Source organism: Scardinius erythrophthalmus, assembly GCF_964197995.2.
Source record: "Scardinius erythrophthalmus genome assembly, chromosome: 3".
NCBI lineage: Eukaryota > Metazoa > Chordata > Actinopteri > Cypriniformes > Leuciscidae > Scardinius > Scardinius erythrophthalmus.
In genome coordinates, this window is record NC_138223.1 from 56,529,652 (window position 1) to 56,546,996 (window position 17,345).

The 17,345-nt window shown below is 38.8% G+C and overlaps 1 protein-coding gene across 1 annotated transcript; it reads left to right on the plus strand.

Moving 5' to 3' along the window:
* Window positions 1-184: 184 nt before the first annotated feature.
* On the plus strand, window positions 185-16,259 carry LOC308687510 (uncharacterized protein). The gene is made up of 4 exons (XM_081360100.1): window positions 185-210; window positions 766-933; window positions 1,139-1,532; window positions 10,785-16,259. The coding sequence occupies exons 2-4, from the start codon at window positions 766-768 to the stop codon at window positions 11,882-11,884; spliced, it is 1,662 nt and encodes a 553-aa protein (XP_081216226.1). The 5' UTR covers window positions 185-210; the 3' UTR covers window positions 11,885-16,259.
* Window positions 16,260-17,345: the final 1,086 nt, after the last annotated feature.

The window sequence follows — 17,345 nt, forward strand, 5'->3', positions numbered from 1 at the left end:
ATGGGTTATGCATTTTCAATGCCATGTGTTTTCCCAGAGCATTTGTGTCACCATGTCAGGTAAAATAATTATCGCAAAGAAATTAATCCTCTGAATGAAAAAGAAATTCTACTGACTAGCGTTTCTTCCTGAGACCTGTAGGAGTCTCTGTGACGCTCTTCAGTCCGCCGGTTAAACCACTGAAGAAGAGGAAGCCCGGCTCAGACTGAGGTGTGTTGTTTTTAACTGTGTGTTTGATTGTTGATTTTCTGTCTGTAGTGTTTTAATGAGCTTTAAATTAACTACTTATTCGCATTTATCATTAAAAAAAAGAATTAACCGCGATTTTACCACAGTAACCATAGTAAAGGGTATTTGTAATAATAGTAAGTATATTGTAGTTATTAACACACATTCGCCTTTGCTTACTACAGTGGCTGTATTTTAACTGTGATATTAAAACCAAAGTTAACACGATTAATTTTCAATGCTGGACACTTAAATGATGCTTAGAAACGAGTACAAGTATCACATTATCATGTTTAATTTCTGAAATCTGCATTTAAATCCAGCAGTTTTAGTTAATAATAATGTATTATAATTCCTACGATAATTAATTTAAACATAAACACGCCTAAACATGTTTATTTATATCTGAAATTAATGTCTACTGGTATATTAATATTATAATGCAATCATTTTCTTATTCTTTGTCAGTTTGAGTTTAAATCAGTGTCAGTTCATTATAAATGCCTGTTGTAATAAATATGTTGTGTTTGTCTTCAGATGTTGACCATGAGAGCGCAGATGGATGTGATCTGCTGTAAATCAGTAGGAACGGATCTGTCCATGCTGGATATTGAGGATTTCATCACTGAAATCTGTCAGCTGAAGAAAGAGGTGGCGTCACTGGAGGCAAAGCTGAGAGAAAGAGGAGACAACCCCAACAGAGAGGTTTGAGCAGCTCATCATTTCATCCTTCAGCTCAATCAAACCTAAGCTTTGTTAGCTTCTCACTTCTTATGCACATCTCAAGTTAAGACAGCAGCAAAATATGCAAACAAATCACCATTATACCCACTAGAGATAACTGCTGAGAAATTAGGCTAATATCAACAGGTTGTTGTTTATTTGTGTTGATCTATGATGTGTTTGTCAGGATCTGGAGAAGGTTTCAGTGTGTGTGAGTGATGGGACAGAATCTCAGGATTCAGTCTGGAGATCCAGAGACACACAGGACTCAGAGCTCAGCCTCACTTTACTGTGTTATACTGACGCTCAGGATCATGGATCCGCTGATCAAACCTCTGACTGTAATGCTGGAGAACAGCAGATGAAGATGTGCTTCGTCAAACTGGAGGACTGCAGGAACCTGATAGAGAGACGAGGAGAAGAAACCACAGCAGAGGAACAACAACAACAGAGCCATGAGGAGGAGGAGGATGATGAAGATGATGTTCAGAATGAGGATGATGAAGGAAATGATGTTGAGGATGAAGAAAATGAGGATGAGGATAATCAAAATGACGACAATGATGATTTTATTCCTTCAGGTGTGTATCTTCCATTTATGATCTTTTGTTATGGCAAATCATAGTCAGAATGTGTGTAAACATGTAGTTGTGTTCGTAAATCAGCAGGTGCAGACATGTTGAAAACACTCTGTTCAGCATTAGTTAATCTTTGTTTATGTTAACTCGCACATATACTAATGCATCTATTCACGTTAACAGCACAATTAGTTAATTACACTGTAAACCCAAATAAGTTACCAGAACTCAAAAAAATTGAGGCAATCGATTGCCTCAAATTTTTTAAGTTGATTAACTTAAAAGTCACAATTTTCCCAGAACTTAAAAGGTTGGATTACTGCTACTTGTACCTTTTGATGACGGTTAAATTAAAGTGCTCATTTAGCTTAACTCAAACCATTTGAGGAAACCGATTGCCTTAAATCATTTAGGTTTATTAACTCAAACAATTTAAGCATAAAAATATTTGATTTGTGTCCAAGTAACTCAATAACTTATTGTTAAGATAACTTGGTAAATAGTACTAAGTCCATTCAATTAATATAACTCAAATCTATGAAGTACACTGTAAACCCGAATAAGTTGGCAGAACTCAAAACATTTAAGACAATCAATTGCCTCAATTTTTTTAAGTTCTGAAATTCAAAGTACATTAATTCATACAATTAACTTAAAACTTTCATGTAATCTCAATGTGAACACTTTTATTAGTATAAACTTAGCTTTTAAAAGCTAATCTGCTAACATTCTAATTTGCTAACATATTAGCAAAAGTATGTTATACAGAAGCACTTGCTGTGTGAGCGCATCAATATAAAGGGATTATTTGCTCTCGAATCAAGCTGCATGCACCACTTGTCACCATGATGGTAACTATCCTACACCGTAAAAAAATCCTAATTTTACAGAAAATAACAGATTTTTTGACGATCATTTTCTTTCATTTTAAATTGTTCTCAAAACACTGTAAAATTACAAATAATATCTGTAAAATAAAAATTCAGCTGTTATTTTAGGTATTGTGACATTAATGACAAATTCCAGTAATTCACATTTTTTATACAGAAAATTGATTGTATTTTTCATATAGTATTTTTTTCTGTTTTCTTAAATTACATAAAAATGTATGTAAAATTACAAATATAATCTGTAATTTAACAGTAACAGAACAGTTAAATGATAAAATGGTCAACTGACTGTCAGCTCCCCAAAAAACTGTAAAACATCCTAAATTAAATAAACTGCACTGTTATTTTACAGATATTTCCTGAATAATCACGATCATATACCTTCTTTGTAAAATAAAATCTTTAAAAAATGGTCAAATGACTGGCAGCTACGGCTGCCAAACAAAAACCATAAAATTAATGTAAAATATGCTAATTTAAATAAAGTGTAAAAAACTTTAAAAGAAATTTGATGTCACCATGATTGAGATCAGTGTCTGCTTTAGTTGGGCTCATGACCCTTGAGTTTTTAACTTTAGTTTTCTCTGGCTGCTTTAATTGTGTATATGATACACATTTGTTATAGCAATAAAAGTAGGAGAAAATATCAGATTTTGGTCAGTTAACCCTCAGAGGTCGGAGATCACGCCGGCGTGATCTGCTCGCTTTTTTCCTTATGAGTTGAATTGAGACCCAAAATACTCTTTTGACTTTGATTTTACAAAACAAGTTTCATACATCAATCGATTCTGTTAAATGTGTATTATTTTTGTGTATACTCACAATAAAAACAAAGTGTTGTGCTTTTTGCCAAATAAAGAAAAATAAACGTGATGCGAGTTCTGCCTTCTATCTGCCAGTGTCGTCCATTCTGAAACGCGTCCGAAAATGAACAATAACTCAGCGAATACTCAGTCAAACAGGCAAACAGACATACAGGCATGAAGCTTGAATTCTCTTCTCTTAAATGAAGTAATTTATATAAAAAACAAATATTCTCATGTTGTGAAATCTGTATTAAAAGAGAGCGATTCCAGTCGACCTCATTAGAGCTAATTCAAATGTAATGTGACTCCGCCTATGGAGAGCGCGCACTATTCAAACGCAAATGAATGAGGCAATCCAAGCAAACCTGTGAACGCCCACATATCAGTTTATTCAGATCATTACTTTAACACCGTCTCAGCAGCGCTGTGAGCAATAACAATAATGAAAAAAGTACCTCAGAAGTGCGGGTATATCGAGGAGCGAGCTGAGGAATACTGTAAGTTTTTTTTTCTTCTCACGTGAATCGGGTTTCTGTTTTTGATGAATGAACGGCAGAGATGCGCGCTGTTTACCACAGCTCGCAAAAAGACGGTTTAAATTTAAATCGCGTGTGTGAATGAATGAGGATGTTTTAGCAAACTGTATTACTATGAGTAAAAATCGACTGAAATATGTTGAAATAAAATGTAGGCTATTTGTACGTATTTGTACGTAGCAATACGTATTAAACTGCAATTTTATATGCCCTAATATTTCATAAAAACAACGTTACAGTCAGGCGAAATATGAAAGACAACATTTTGTTGACTAGATTTGAGTACAGTTTTTACTGTAGAATATACTGCCACATAAGCTTTTGATGAAAAAAGTAGCCTACCTCAGAAGTGCGGGTATATCGAGGAGCGAGCTGAGGAATACTGTAAGTTTTTTTTTCTTCTCACGTGAATCGGGTTTCTGTTTTTGATGAATGAACGGCAGAGATGCGCGCTGTTTACCACAGCTCGCAAAAAGACAGTTTAAATTTAAATCGCGTGTGTGAATGAATGATGATGTTTTAGCAAACTGTATTACTATACTGAGATGAGTAAAAATCGACTGAAATATGTTGAAATAAAATGTAGGCTATTTGTATTATAAGCAATACGTATTAAACTGCAAATTAACATTTATATGCCCTAATATTTCATAAAAACAACGTTACAGTCAGGCGAAATATGAAAGACAACATTTTGTTGACTAGATTTGAGTACAGTTTTTACTGTAGAATATACTGAATATATATATATCAAATAAGCTTTTGTTTAGCAATTTTTATATATATATATATATATATATATATAAAATAAAGTCATCAACTAAGATGTTAGCTGTTCCAATTTTGGCTATATTCAAACTAATGAATACATAGATAGGCCTAAAATGTAGGCCTATAATCTTCTTTTTTTTTTACAAAGAAAGAGTACACTTCAAATATTGTTGAAATTTTAATTATTGTTGTAATTGTAACCTTTTTAATAAAATAGCACAACCTATTTACAAGATAGATGTAAGCAAAATCTTAAATGGTCAATATAAGTCGTCTTCAAATTTTTTGTCCTTGCATTGTGGCTCAGTCAGTCAGAGTCACACCTGAATGAATGGCTAATTATGCAGAGTCATTATGCATAATGGGTGGGACATTTTGTATTCCAAGTTGTAAACCACTCCTCGTTCACGCCCACTCGCATAATGGATTTCCAAGCAAAACCTGTTTTACATCAATTTAAATCAATGTATTGTTTTATCTGAACGATAAAGCAAGACTATTTTCACATAATTTTGAAGCCAGAACTCGAAGGAAGAACATCCATTTCTCAAAAGTCTTATTCATGCATATTTATTATGAGTTTTGAGGTCTTCTTTCAGCAACTTTCATTTTTAATTTTTTCAATAACCACGCATAAGCATTATTCTCTTAAAAATAAAAAAATATACATGCATGGTGATCACATATTTTGGTAGCCCTGTTTGTGCTATATAGAGTGAATTTACACCTTTGCCATTAACATGTTTATAAATAACTGAAAAAAGCACAAATGTCAGAGCATGTCAGAACACCTCCAGTGCCCAGAAAACACCTCAGACTCCAGAGGGTTAATGGTGATGTTATAATCATCATATGATGGTTAAATCTCTTAATATATTAGCTTAGATTACATAATATGTAGATGGATTTTAGCTTTAATTAATGCCATAATTTTTCACATGACCCTTGAAATATTATGGTATCATTATTATAACAATATGAAAAAAAAATATTCAGAAAAGGTTTTGAGCTGAATAATTTTTATTGTAGTATAGAGACATCACGAATCAACATGTGAATCTCAACAATGGTGACAACCAACAAAGCTTTTTTGTGACTTTATAGTAGGGCTGGGCGATTTAAATCGCGATATTGTTATGCGCATCTCGTCAGTAAAGCCGGTTCCTTGATTAGTAGTAAATCACCATCACCTGCTTTCAGATGAAGCGGCATTTAGGGCTGAGGAGATAATTAAGTGATTAATTTAGTGATGATTGAGCATTATTGAAGACACCTGATGTTAACAAGCAGAATCACTGAAGAAGAAAATCACAAATTGTAAGTTACCACTAAGGTGATGGGTGTTTGCTTTAGTTGGGCTCTAGACCATTATATGTTTACTTTAATATTTACTGTTGTTTGTCTGCTGTTATTGATTTATAACAGTTAAATGAACAAAGTAAAATGTTATCTTATAGTGTTGGTTATGTTTTGACATAATCATGCTGTGATCTGAAAAAGGAAACTTATTGAGATAGTTTGGTTTAACTTGTTAGCAACAGTTTTGTGATTCTTCAGCCTATGATTATCAGTACTTTACTTATTCAAAATATTTAATAAACATAGTTCTGATCAAAAGACATTCAGATAAATTCATTTCAAACACAGACATCAATAATCAGCCTGTGAATCTCAACAATGGTGACAATAATAAAGCATGTTGCAGTGGCTTCCACTAGGGCTGTCACTTTTGTGAAAAAATCCTGTTTGATTTTTGAGACATAAGTGTTCATTGAATCGATTGTAAAATCGATTTTCCATGTCTAAAGACGTTTCCATTTTAACCGCAAAATATGGGCAAATCCACGGACAACTAACAGGCATTAGGACGAACGTAAAGAGGGCGCTTGAGACGCGCACAAGTCTGCAATATTTCTGATGATTTATTGGCGTGAAGTTTCGTACACAGTGACAAACAGGAGTGCAACATTCTCGAAAAAACAATAAGCAGAGTGGACTGCCATAGCATAAATGAAAAACATTACCTCAGTCTTCAACATGCCTGTTTACGGTTAGAAAAGTCAAACAAATGTCGCCTACGTAGGCGATTGTAGACGCGTAGCCCGAATTTGTATCTGAATGCATGAGACTGTCTGCATACTGGCAGAATTCACAGTTTTGTAGAAAAAAGAGACGCATTATGCAGAAGGATAATTTGCTGTTATTATACGTGTTTGTCAGAGCCTGCAGTTGCTGTATGACGCGCGTTCGCTGCGGGCGTATCGTGACGAGCTGGACGCACTCCGAGAAAAGACAGTTAAAATCGATTCCCTATTTTCGTTTTCGAAACTTGCGTTGGTTGGTCCAATCGATTGTGCAATCGATTTTCGAATGTAAAGTGACAGCCCTAGCTGCCACCAATCACAACTCATTAATGGCTCCCATCATGCATTGCGGTATGAATAAATTATGATCTGAATTGTCTATGTAATTTACTTTTCCTAATTGAATATTCTGCTCCTCACCATTGTTGAGATGCATAGACTGAATCTTGACATCTGTGTGTGCCTAAAAGAATGATTTTTTTTTTTTAAACAACTTTATAAAAATCCTTTATATTATATCAAAAATTCTGGGCATTTATGCAGATTCACTAACCAACAACATAAATCGAAGTCAGAAAGAAGGATTTTAATGAGTTCAGTGATCAAGTTCATAATGATGATTGTCATAACATAACCAACACCATCAGATCACTTTTTTCTTTGTTCAACTGGTGATTATAATTCAGAAACAACAGCCAAACAAAATCTAAAGTTAATAATATATGGGTCAAGAGTCCAACTAAAGCAAACATTGATCGTCATAACGGTAACTTACAATTTGTGATTTTCTCCTTCAGTGATTCTGCTTGTTAACATCAGGTGTCTTCAATAATGTTCAGTCATCACTAAATTAATCACTAAATTATCTCATTAACTTAAACACTCTTGAGTGTGGACTCATACACTCCCAGGAGTGTTAATTTAACACTGGAGTTTTTGCTGTGTACAAAGAGCTGTAGTTAACTGACAAGCTGAGCCATATCGCATTAATTATCGCTGGCGATACGTCCGTAATATTAATGCGATATGGCTCAGCTTGTCAGTTAACTACGGCTCTTTGTAGTAAATGCCGCTCCATCTGAAAGCAGGTGATGGTGATTTACTACTAATCAAGGAACCGGCTTTACTGACGAGATGCGCATAACAATCTCACGATATATATCGCCCAGCCCTAACTCTGAACTACTATAAAGTCACAAAATAGCTTTGTTGGTTGTCACCATTGTTGAGATTTATATGTTGATTCTTGATGTCTCTATACTACAATAAAAATTAATCAGCTCAAAACCTTTTCTGAATAATTTTTTTTTTTCAGATTGTTATAATAATGATTCCATAATATTTCAAGGGTCATGTGAAAAATTATGGCATTAATTTTAGACTTTGTATAAAGCTAAAATCCTTCTACATATTATGTAATCTAAGCTAATATATTAAGAGATTTAACCATCATATGATGACTATAACATCACCATTAACTGACCAAAATCTGATAATTTCTCCTGCATTTATTGCTATAACAAATGTGTATCATATACACAGTTAAAGCAGCCAGAGAAAACTAAAGTTAAAAACTCAAGGGTCATGAGCCCAACTAAAGCAGACACTGATCTCAATCATGGTGACATCAAATTTCTTTTAAAGTTTTTTACACTTTATTTAAATTAGCATATTTTACATTAATTTTATGGTTTTTGTTTGGCAGCCGTAGCTGCCAGTCATTTGACCATTTTTTAAAGATTTTATTTTACAAAGAAGGTATATGATCGTGATTATTCAGGAACTATCTGTAAAATAACAGTGCAGTTTATTTAATTTAGGATGTTTTACAGTTTTTTGGGGAGCTGACAGTCAGTTGACCATTTTATCATTTAACTGTTCTGTTACTGTTTAATTACAGATTATATTTGTAATTTTACATACATTTTTATGTCATTTAAGAAAACAGAAAAAAATACTATATGAAAAATACAATCAATTTTCTGTATAAAAAATGTGAATTACTAGAAATTTGTCATTAATGTCACAATACCTAAAATAACAGCTGCTTTTTTATTTTACAGATATTATTTGTAATTTTACAGTGTTTTGAGAACAATTTAAAATGAAAGAAAATGATCGTCAAAAAATCTGTTATTTTCTGTAAAATTAGGATTTTTTTTACGGTGTAGGATAGTTACCATCATGGTGACAAGTGGTGCATGCAGCTTGATTTGAGAGCAAATAATCCCTTTATATTGATACGCTCATACAGCAAGAGCTTCTGTATAACATACTTTTGCTAATATGTTAGCAAATTAGAATGTTAGCAGATTAGCTTTTAAAAGCTAAGTTTATACTAATAAAAGATGCCGATGTTGATCGAGCATTCATCGAGAGAGAGTTACCGCATCGGAAAGAGGGTCACCCTTCAGAAAGTGTGTGTAAAATGTTTACACTTGCACTTTTCATATATTTAGTATAAGAATTTGACATTTTGGGAATGTAATAAATATTGAAATGACAATCAATTTGAAAGCCTTACAGTTGCATATTTGTTTTCAGAATGGGATTTTTTCTGTTAACAGGATTTCCTGGTTTTCTGACCTTATACTTACCTCAAGTTGCCTTTTGGGACATACATGCATACATACGTACATATCATACTTGCCTGTTGAGAGAAGTTTATTTCAGCATCATATAAAATAAACAATAATGATAACAACAATATAAAAGCAAACACAGCTCTGGTATCGGAATAGTATCGGTATCGGTCGATATCCAAATTCAGGTATCGGGATCAGATCAGAAGTGAAAAAATGTGGATCGGTGCCCCTACCGAGAACATTGTTCCCACCACTGACATTGGGCAAAGGACCATCTATATTGGGCAAAGGATTCACCTTTTGTGCTTGGTGTAGGGCTATACTTTCACTTTCAGAATCACCGTCATCTTCTGAAGGCAGATATTCCCCTTCAGAATCAGGGTCCGTGAATAGAAGACCCAACACTTCATTGCGTAAGCTTTATTGATGCCATTAGATAATAATAATCATAATAATAATAACAATAATCTAATGCAAATACTTGCTGACGTTGACAATATTGCTCTGATAAAATGGCTCACTCGCACACTAGCTCCGCTTTTGTTCACACTGATTCAATGCGCTCTAGCTCGAAGATTTTGTAAAGAAGCATGACGTTTTTTTGAGTCGGGGATGAAGTATGACATGTCTGCCATTTAGTGGAGGGGAGGTTGAATGAAATTTGACACTCTATTTGTCAAAATCGGCTGTTTTATTCAGTGCCGCATCTTGTCGAGTAGACTCGACCGTGGCGCCTAGAGGGTTAAAAATACTACTGCTACTACTAATAATAATAATAATCTGTGCATAGAAGGTTATTTTTCACTTGATTTTTTTTAGCAGTATTTACGTTTAAACAGCATATAGCCTTCAATGGTCATGTATAATTTACTTATGCTTACCGTCATAAATAATAAAGTCATTGAATTGAATAAAAAAAAAAAATTTAAATAGTTAAATCAAATAGAAAAATAGTTCCAACAGATTTTGCTGTGGTACCGAGAACCGTAAAATTTGAATGGTATCACTACCGACTACTGGAATTTTGGTTAACCTTACAAAACAGTAAAGCTTTTCACAGGCATTATTCATGGTTAGTGCATCTTAACTAATTGTGCTGTTAACGCGAATAGATGCATTAGTATATGTGTGAGTTAAAGGTGCAATGTGTGATATTTCTGAGGATCTATTGACAGAAATGCAATATAAGATCCATAACTATGTTTTCAGTGGTGTATAAAGACCTTACTTAATGAACCGTTATGTTTTAATTACCTTAGAATGAGTCATTTATATTTACATAACCGCGGCCACCCCTTCTATGAAGGTCGCCATATCGTGACGTCATGTTTCTACCGTAGCCGACAGCGAACAGACAGCGCTACAGAGCGCGTTTCATCACTAACTTGAATGAGAAGCAGCAGGAAAAGACGCGGCTTCCTACGTCGGCCACCGTAGCCTCTCATTCGAGTTTGAAATTTCAAGGAAAGGCCGCGAATTATTGATCGATTGCAATTCGCAAATCTCACCACTAGATGCCGCTAAAAATCACACACTGCACCTTTAACATTAACAAAGATTTTAATACCTTTTTTTCTTTTCAGATGTGAATGGAGGTTCATCTTCTGATGAGGAAACAACCTCGACATCAAAAGAGCAGCTGAAGGTCAAGAGTTTCTCCTGCGTCACCTGTGGGAAAACATTGAGCTCACAGGGACATTTAGCGAGACATGAGAGAACACACACAGAAGAGAAAGACTTGACATGCAAGAGATGCGACATCAGCTTTCCTACCTTAAAAGAGAAGAGACGTCATTCAAAAGAGCACAGAGTGAAGAAGGAGTTTCACTGTGAACAGTGCGGGAAGGATTTTTTCACCACTACATCTAATATGACAGTTCATATGAAGACACACACTGGCGAAAAGACTTTCCACTGCAGTGAGTGTGACAAGTATTTCAGGAACAAACAACAACTTTCATGTCATAAGAGAACACACACTGGTGAAAAGTCTTTCCAGTGCAGTGAGTGCGACAAGTATTTCAGCACCAAAGGGAATCTTGATGCTCATAAGCGAATCCACACGGGTGAAAGGCCGTACAAGTGCCCTCACTGCGAGAAGAGTTACAACCATGGATCCCATTTGAAGACGCATGTGCGCATTCACACAAACGAGAAGCCGTTCCAGTGCAGCGAATGTGGGAAAACCTTCACAAACTCAAGTTCTCTAAAGTCACACCATAAAATACACTCTCAGGAGAAACCATATCAGTGTTCACACTGCGATAAACAATTCCGTCACAAATCTCAATTGATTTGCCATGAGAGGACTCACACCGGAGAGAAACCGTACCTGTGCTCCTACTGCGGGAAGAGCTTCTTTAGTCCGGTTAATTTTGGACTTCATCTGAGAGTTCACACTGGAGAAAAACCGTATAACTGTGGCGTTTGTGGAAAGAGTTTCGCTAAACAGAATACCTTAAAAAATCACCAGCGGATTCATACAGGAGAAAGATCGTTCAAGTGTTCTCAGTGTGACAAGACGTTTGCTCGATCGGACGTCCTGAAGACTCATGAGCGAGTTCATACAGGAGTGAAGCCTTACCGCTGCTCCATCTGCGACGAGAGATTCGCTTATTTAGGGAGTTTTCAGACCCACCAGAAGAAACACGCTAAAGAACAAACTGCTCCAGAATCATCATAGTGTATTTTCATCAGTAAATCTGGATAAAGGACTCATTGAGCTCATCCTGAAACTGTACATTGAGCTCTTTCTGCCTGTAGGAGGCAGTGTCACATTGAGCTTGTGGATTGAGAGAGTAGAAATGGATTGAACCAAACTCTGGAAATGAAGTTGTTTTGGACAGAATAGAACAATGATTGTAACTTGACCTATTACTATTAGCTAATATGTTTGACAAACACACTGTCACAGCAGCCACAAAAAAATCTAATTAATGTTATTTCTCAGCTAATAAATGTTAATTCTCAGTTAATTCTCAAACTCCGGTAGACGTCTACCGGAAAATAAAGTGAGTCTGGTTATAATTCTGATTAACTGAAGAGAAAAGAAGACATTAAATCTCTGAAGATCTCAGCAGAGGAGGACTAAACAACTAGATGTTGATTTTGTCTTGAATATATTTGGTCATCATTATTGTGATCAGTGTTTTGTTGGTCAGTTTGACCGATGGCTTTTTATGTGAGCTGGTAGTTTTTAACATACTATAAATCAGAACCACTTTATATGGTTTCCTATCAGTCGCTCACGTTTGACATAACGTCAATGTAATTAAAATCGCCTTGAGATACCAATCTACTTTGAGAGTATTAAAATGAGCCAACGCACATTGGTATGTGATAATTGCATCAGCTGTTCTGCTTGCAGCGCAAGCATATCACAAGCAGCAGGTGTGTCGCATATTTGTCTCTTGCTTTAGAGCCGAGCGGTTCTACTGTTCCTGCTCTACAATCTTCTGACAGTGTTGCACTTCAAAAGAAGAAAACGAGTCTGCTTCCTCAGGAGAACGCCTCTTCAATCTGGTGTTGGTATTACAGCGCAGACAGTGCTGGCCGCGATCTCACTCCCCCTCACTCCTCTATCGCATCACAAACATGTTGAGACTCTGTTTGTGGGTGGTTATATTCTCTTATGAGAGCATGACCACATCAGCACGTTGTTCGTCTTGCCTTTATCTTGCTGAATCACATTCAGACTTGGCAGCCATGCTTTCCCGGGTCAGTCATAATGCATGAAGGTAGTTCTGAGTCGGGGTTGAGCTGCACCTTGTTACTGACTGTGTTTAAAGTCACAGCGCTGGCCCTCGGCCAGATGATGTCCACCCTAGTGGTCCAGAAGAGCCCCCCTGACTAAACCTTGCAGAGGTGTGAGACACTGCCATAGTTCGCTTTCTCGATGCTCCCCTCTCATGAGGTGGCCTTTCGCCGATACTGTTGGAGACTGTGCCCAGCGGATCTCCACAGTTCAAAAGCAGGCTGAGGTTACCAAAAGCTTGCCACAATGTGCTCCCTGAGTCACTGGTGGGCTGCCCCCAGTCTGTTTGTCACCAAGGGTGTCAGTTCCCTACTGTGACGTCAAGCTTTTGCAGGAAGCCTCCTCCCCGGAGGAGAGCCGGCCAGAAAACTTTTGTTGAATCATTCTGTACCAAATTCTCAGCAAAAGCAGCTTCTCTATCTCTGGGTCCCAAGAAAGCGAGGTTGGCGGTGTGCGACGCTATGCTTTGCCACCCTCTTGCTTCACCAGCATTAGCCTGATGTGCTTGCTTCTATGCCATCTCACTCATCCCCTGCCGATCGGTGGAGTCAGGTTAGTGTTGCACTGCACACTCAGACCCCACTTCGGGCCGCTATGCCTTCTTAGTCTGGTCCCTGCATTCCACCGTGCTGCCCCATCCCGGGTACGTCTGTCAAGACACCGTCAATACGGTGTCTGGGAGCCTGGCTGGCGCTTCCCAGCCAGTCTCACTGGCTCATCCGTACCATCAGACTCGGCTATGCAATTCAGTTCTCCCGGCGTCCCCTGGCATTCACCAGGCAGAGATTGCAGTCTACCGGCGAAGGACGCAATCGAGCCGATCCCTCCAGCCGATATGAAGACTGGCTTCTACAGCCCGTACTTCATTGTACCCAAGAAAAGCGGTGGGTTATGACCTATCTTGGACCTGCGTGTCTTGAACCGATCCCTTCACAGATTGTCTTTCAAGATGCTTACACAGAAGCACATTTTCAAGTGCATCCGCCCCCAAGATTGGTCTGCAGTGATCGACCTGAAGGACGTGTACTTTCTTGTCTCGATTCCCCCTCGACACAGACTGTTTCTTCACTTTGCATTTGAGGGGCAGGCATATCAGAACAAAGTCTTACCCTTCGGGCTGGCCCTGTCGCCCAGTGTCTTCACGAAAGTCACGGAGGCAGCCATTGCTCCCATGTGCGAGCGTGTTGTTCGCAATTGCAACTACCTCGACGACTGGCTCATTCTGGCTCGGTCGAAAGAGCAGTTTTGCAAACACAGGACACCTCAGCCACCTAGGGCTTCGGGTCAGCTGGGAAAAGAGCACACTCACCCCCGGGCAGAGGATCTCTTTTCTCAGTATGGAGCTGGACTTGATCAACATGACAGCACGCCTCACAGAGTCCCATGTCCAGTCAGTGTTGAACTGTGTGAGCTCACTTCAAGTCTGTGGACGGGGCCTCAACTGCATTGGCACATCAACTGCCTCGAGTTGTTAGCAGTACATCTTGTGCTGGGCCGCTTCAAAACGCCACTACTAGGCAAGCAAGTATTGGTCCCTACGCACAGCACTGCGACCGTTGTATACATCAACCACCAGGGTGGTCGATGCTCCCGCCGTATGTCACAACTCGCCTGCCATCTTCTTTGGAGTCAGAAGCATCTGAGGTCACTTTGTGCAGTTCATATTCCAGGCCTGCTCAACCATGCAGTCGATGAGCTCTCATGGCAGCAGGTGCTTCCGGGAGAATGGAGACTCAATCCCCAGGTGGTTCAGCTGATATGGAGGCGCAGCCCCTATACAAGGCGCCTCTATGCGTTGAAGGGGAATCTGTCTGTTGAGTGGTGATCTTCTCACGAGGAGAACCTCCGAACTTGCTTGATCAGAGCACGGCTTTCCTTCCTGCAAGATAGGTTTGAGTGAAGGCTGTCTCCCTCCACCCTTAAAGTGTATGTTGCCGCTATCGCCACACATCACGATGCAGTTGAAGGTAAGTCACTGGGAAAGCACGACCTGATTGTCAGGTTCCTGAGGGGGGCGAGGAGACTAAATCTATATACCCGCTCTCTATACCCTCTTGGGATTTGTCCTGGTCCTTTCGGCACTTCAGAGACCACCCTTTGAGCCTTTGTAGTCAGCAGAGTTAAAAATTCTGTCCTGTAAAACAGTACTCCTGATTGCATTGGCCTCCATCAAGAGGGTTCCGGGACCAGGTGGATGCCATTGCTTTGGCTTACGAAGCCCAAGGTGTGCCCTACCTGCCCGGGTTGAGACCCCACTCCACTGGAAGAGTCACTTCTTGGACGCTGGCACTCTGCGCCTCGCTGACAGACATCTGTAGAGCTGCAGGCTGGGCAACACCTAACGCTAGGTTTTATAGCCTAAGTGTTTAGCCGGTTTCTTCCTGTGTGCCTGCTCTACTGTCGGCTTGCTGCACCACTCCCCTCCTCATGGAGTGGATACATGCACTTTTCTGCTCCAGTCGAGTTCCCCACTTAGGCGAACCCTGTTGAGTACCTCCCCACCCCTTTCGGCGGTCAGACGTTGCAGAGCATTTGACGCCTGGCCTAATGCTCGTAGGCTTGTGTAACCTGTCCTAGGCTGTGGTCCATATGTGGTGATCCCTGCGGTGATCCCAAATGCTTATTCTTCCACGACCAGCTCCCTGTGGTGAGCCTGGGTGCTTGTAAATACTTTTTTGTGCATCCTCGTTTCCTTTTCTCACTTCCTTTCCTCGCGTCTCAGCTCCACTCCCTGTAGGATGCGAGGGAAGGAAGCAAGGTAAGAAAATGAGGACGGAGGAATCGAATAAAAGCTCTTTTATACATTGGAATACTTCACTCCAGCGTCCTCAAACGTCACTTCACCGCGTCATCAGCTGCGCACAAAGGATCTGCCCTTATGTTGTATTAGTTTGGTTATTTAAGAAATTCATAATAAATAACAATAAAGCAAGATACCCTGTTGAAATATGTGAGATGTGTGGTTTATATAAACTGCTAAGGTAAAATATACATTTAAATTATTGTGACCGATGTGAAGGGGGAGGAGAATTTATACGTGCGTCGAGTCAATAAAGCTCTTTCGCAAAGGATACACCTTCCTCACTCCTCGATGCTCGCCTCCTCGCGATGCAATTAGAGAATTGAGATATCCTTCAAGACGGCTGAGCTCGATCGGTTTTCGGGTCATAGGATGGAGGACAGAGGAGCGAGGAGACAAGGAGGGATATTGAGAAGAACCCCCTGTGTCTTTCCCTAGGCAGAGTCCACTCTACCGTCACTGTCTGGTGTAGCCTCCCCGTTCTCAGGCTGGAGCTAGAGTTCTCAACGGGTCGGGTCGGCCCGACAAACCCAACGGGACCTGCGGGTTCGGGTCGAAAATATAATCAAATGACTCGGGTCGGGTCGGACCTCGGGCTTAAAGGAGAAGTTCACTTTTAAAAAAACTTTTGCTGATAATTTACTCACCCCCATGTCATCCAAGATGTCCATGTCTTTCTTTCTTCAGTCGAAAAGAAATTAAGGTTTTTGATGAAAACATTCCAGGATTTTTTCACATATTATGGATTCCAATGGGACCCAAACGGTTCAAGGTCCAAAGGACAGTTTCAGTGCGGCTTCAAAGGGCTTTAAACGATACCAGACGACGAATAAGGGTCTTATCTAGCGAAACGATCGGTCGTTTCAAAAATAAATAAAGTTTAAGTTTTATAAGCACAAATGTTCGCCTTGCTCTGTTCTGTGATGCGCGTTCGTGACGTCACGTAATACGCAATTACGTTGAAAAGGTCACGCTTGAAAAATTGAAGAAAATGTTCTTTTTGGCTTTTTAATATTAAAACACCCAGGATGCGCACACGAAATGGGCATTTTAAAGGATAAACTGACACAAATACGTTTGAAAATGTGTATATGGTCCTCCTTCCGCACATTTGTAAACACATCAAACTTGACCTTTTCAACGTAATTGCGTATTACGTGACGTCACGAACGCGCATCACAGAACAGAGCAAGGCGAACATTTGTGCTTATAAAACTTAAACTTTTTTATTTATTTTTGAAATGGCCGATCGTTTCGCTAGATAAGACCCTTATTTGTCGTCTGGTATTGTTTAAAGCCCTTTGAAGCCGCACTGAAACTGTCATTTGGACCTTGAACCGTTTGGGTCCCAATGGAATCCATAATATGTGGAAAAATCCTGGAATGTTTTCATCAAAAATCTTAATTTCTTTTCGACTGAAGAAAGAAAGACATGGACATCTTGGATGACATGGGGGTGAGTAAATTATCAGCAAAAGTTTTTTTAAAAGTGAACTTCTCCTTTAATCTTTTCCGCTCAGTAAAAAAAAAAAAAAAAAAAAAAACATTTATTAATCATCGCTGCTGGTCACTGTAAAGAAAGTCTGGCTG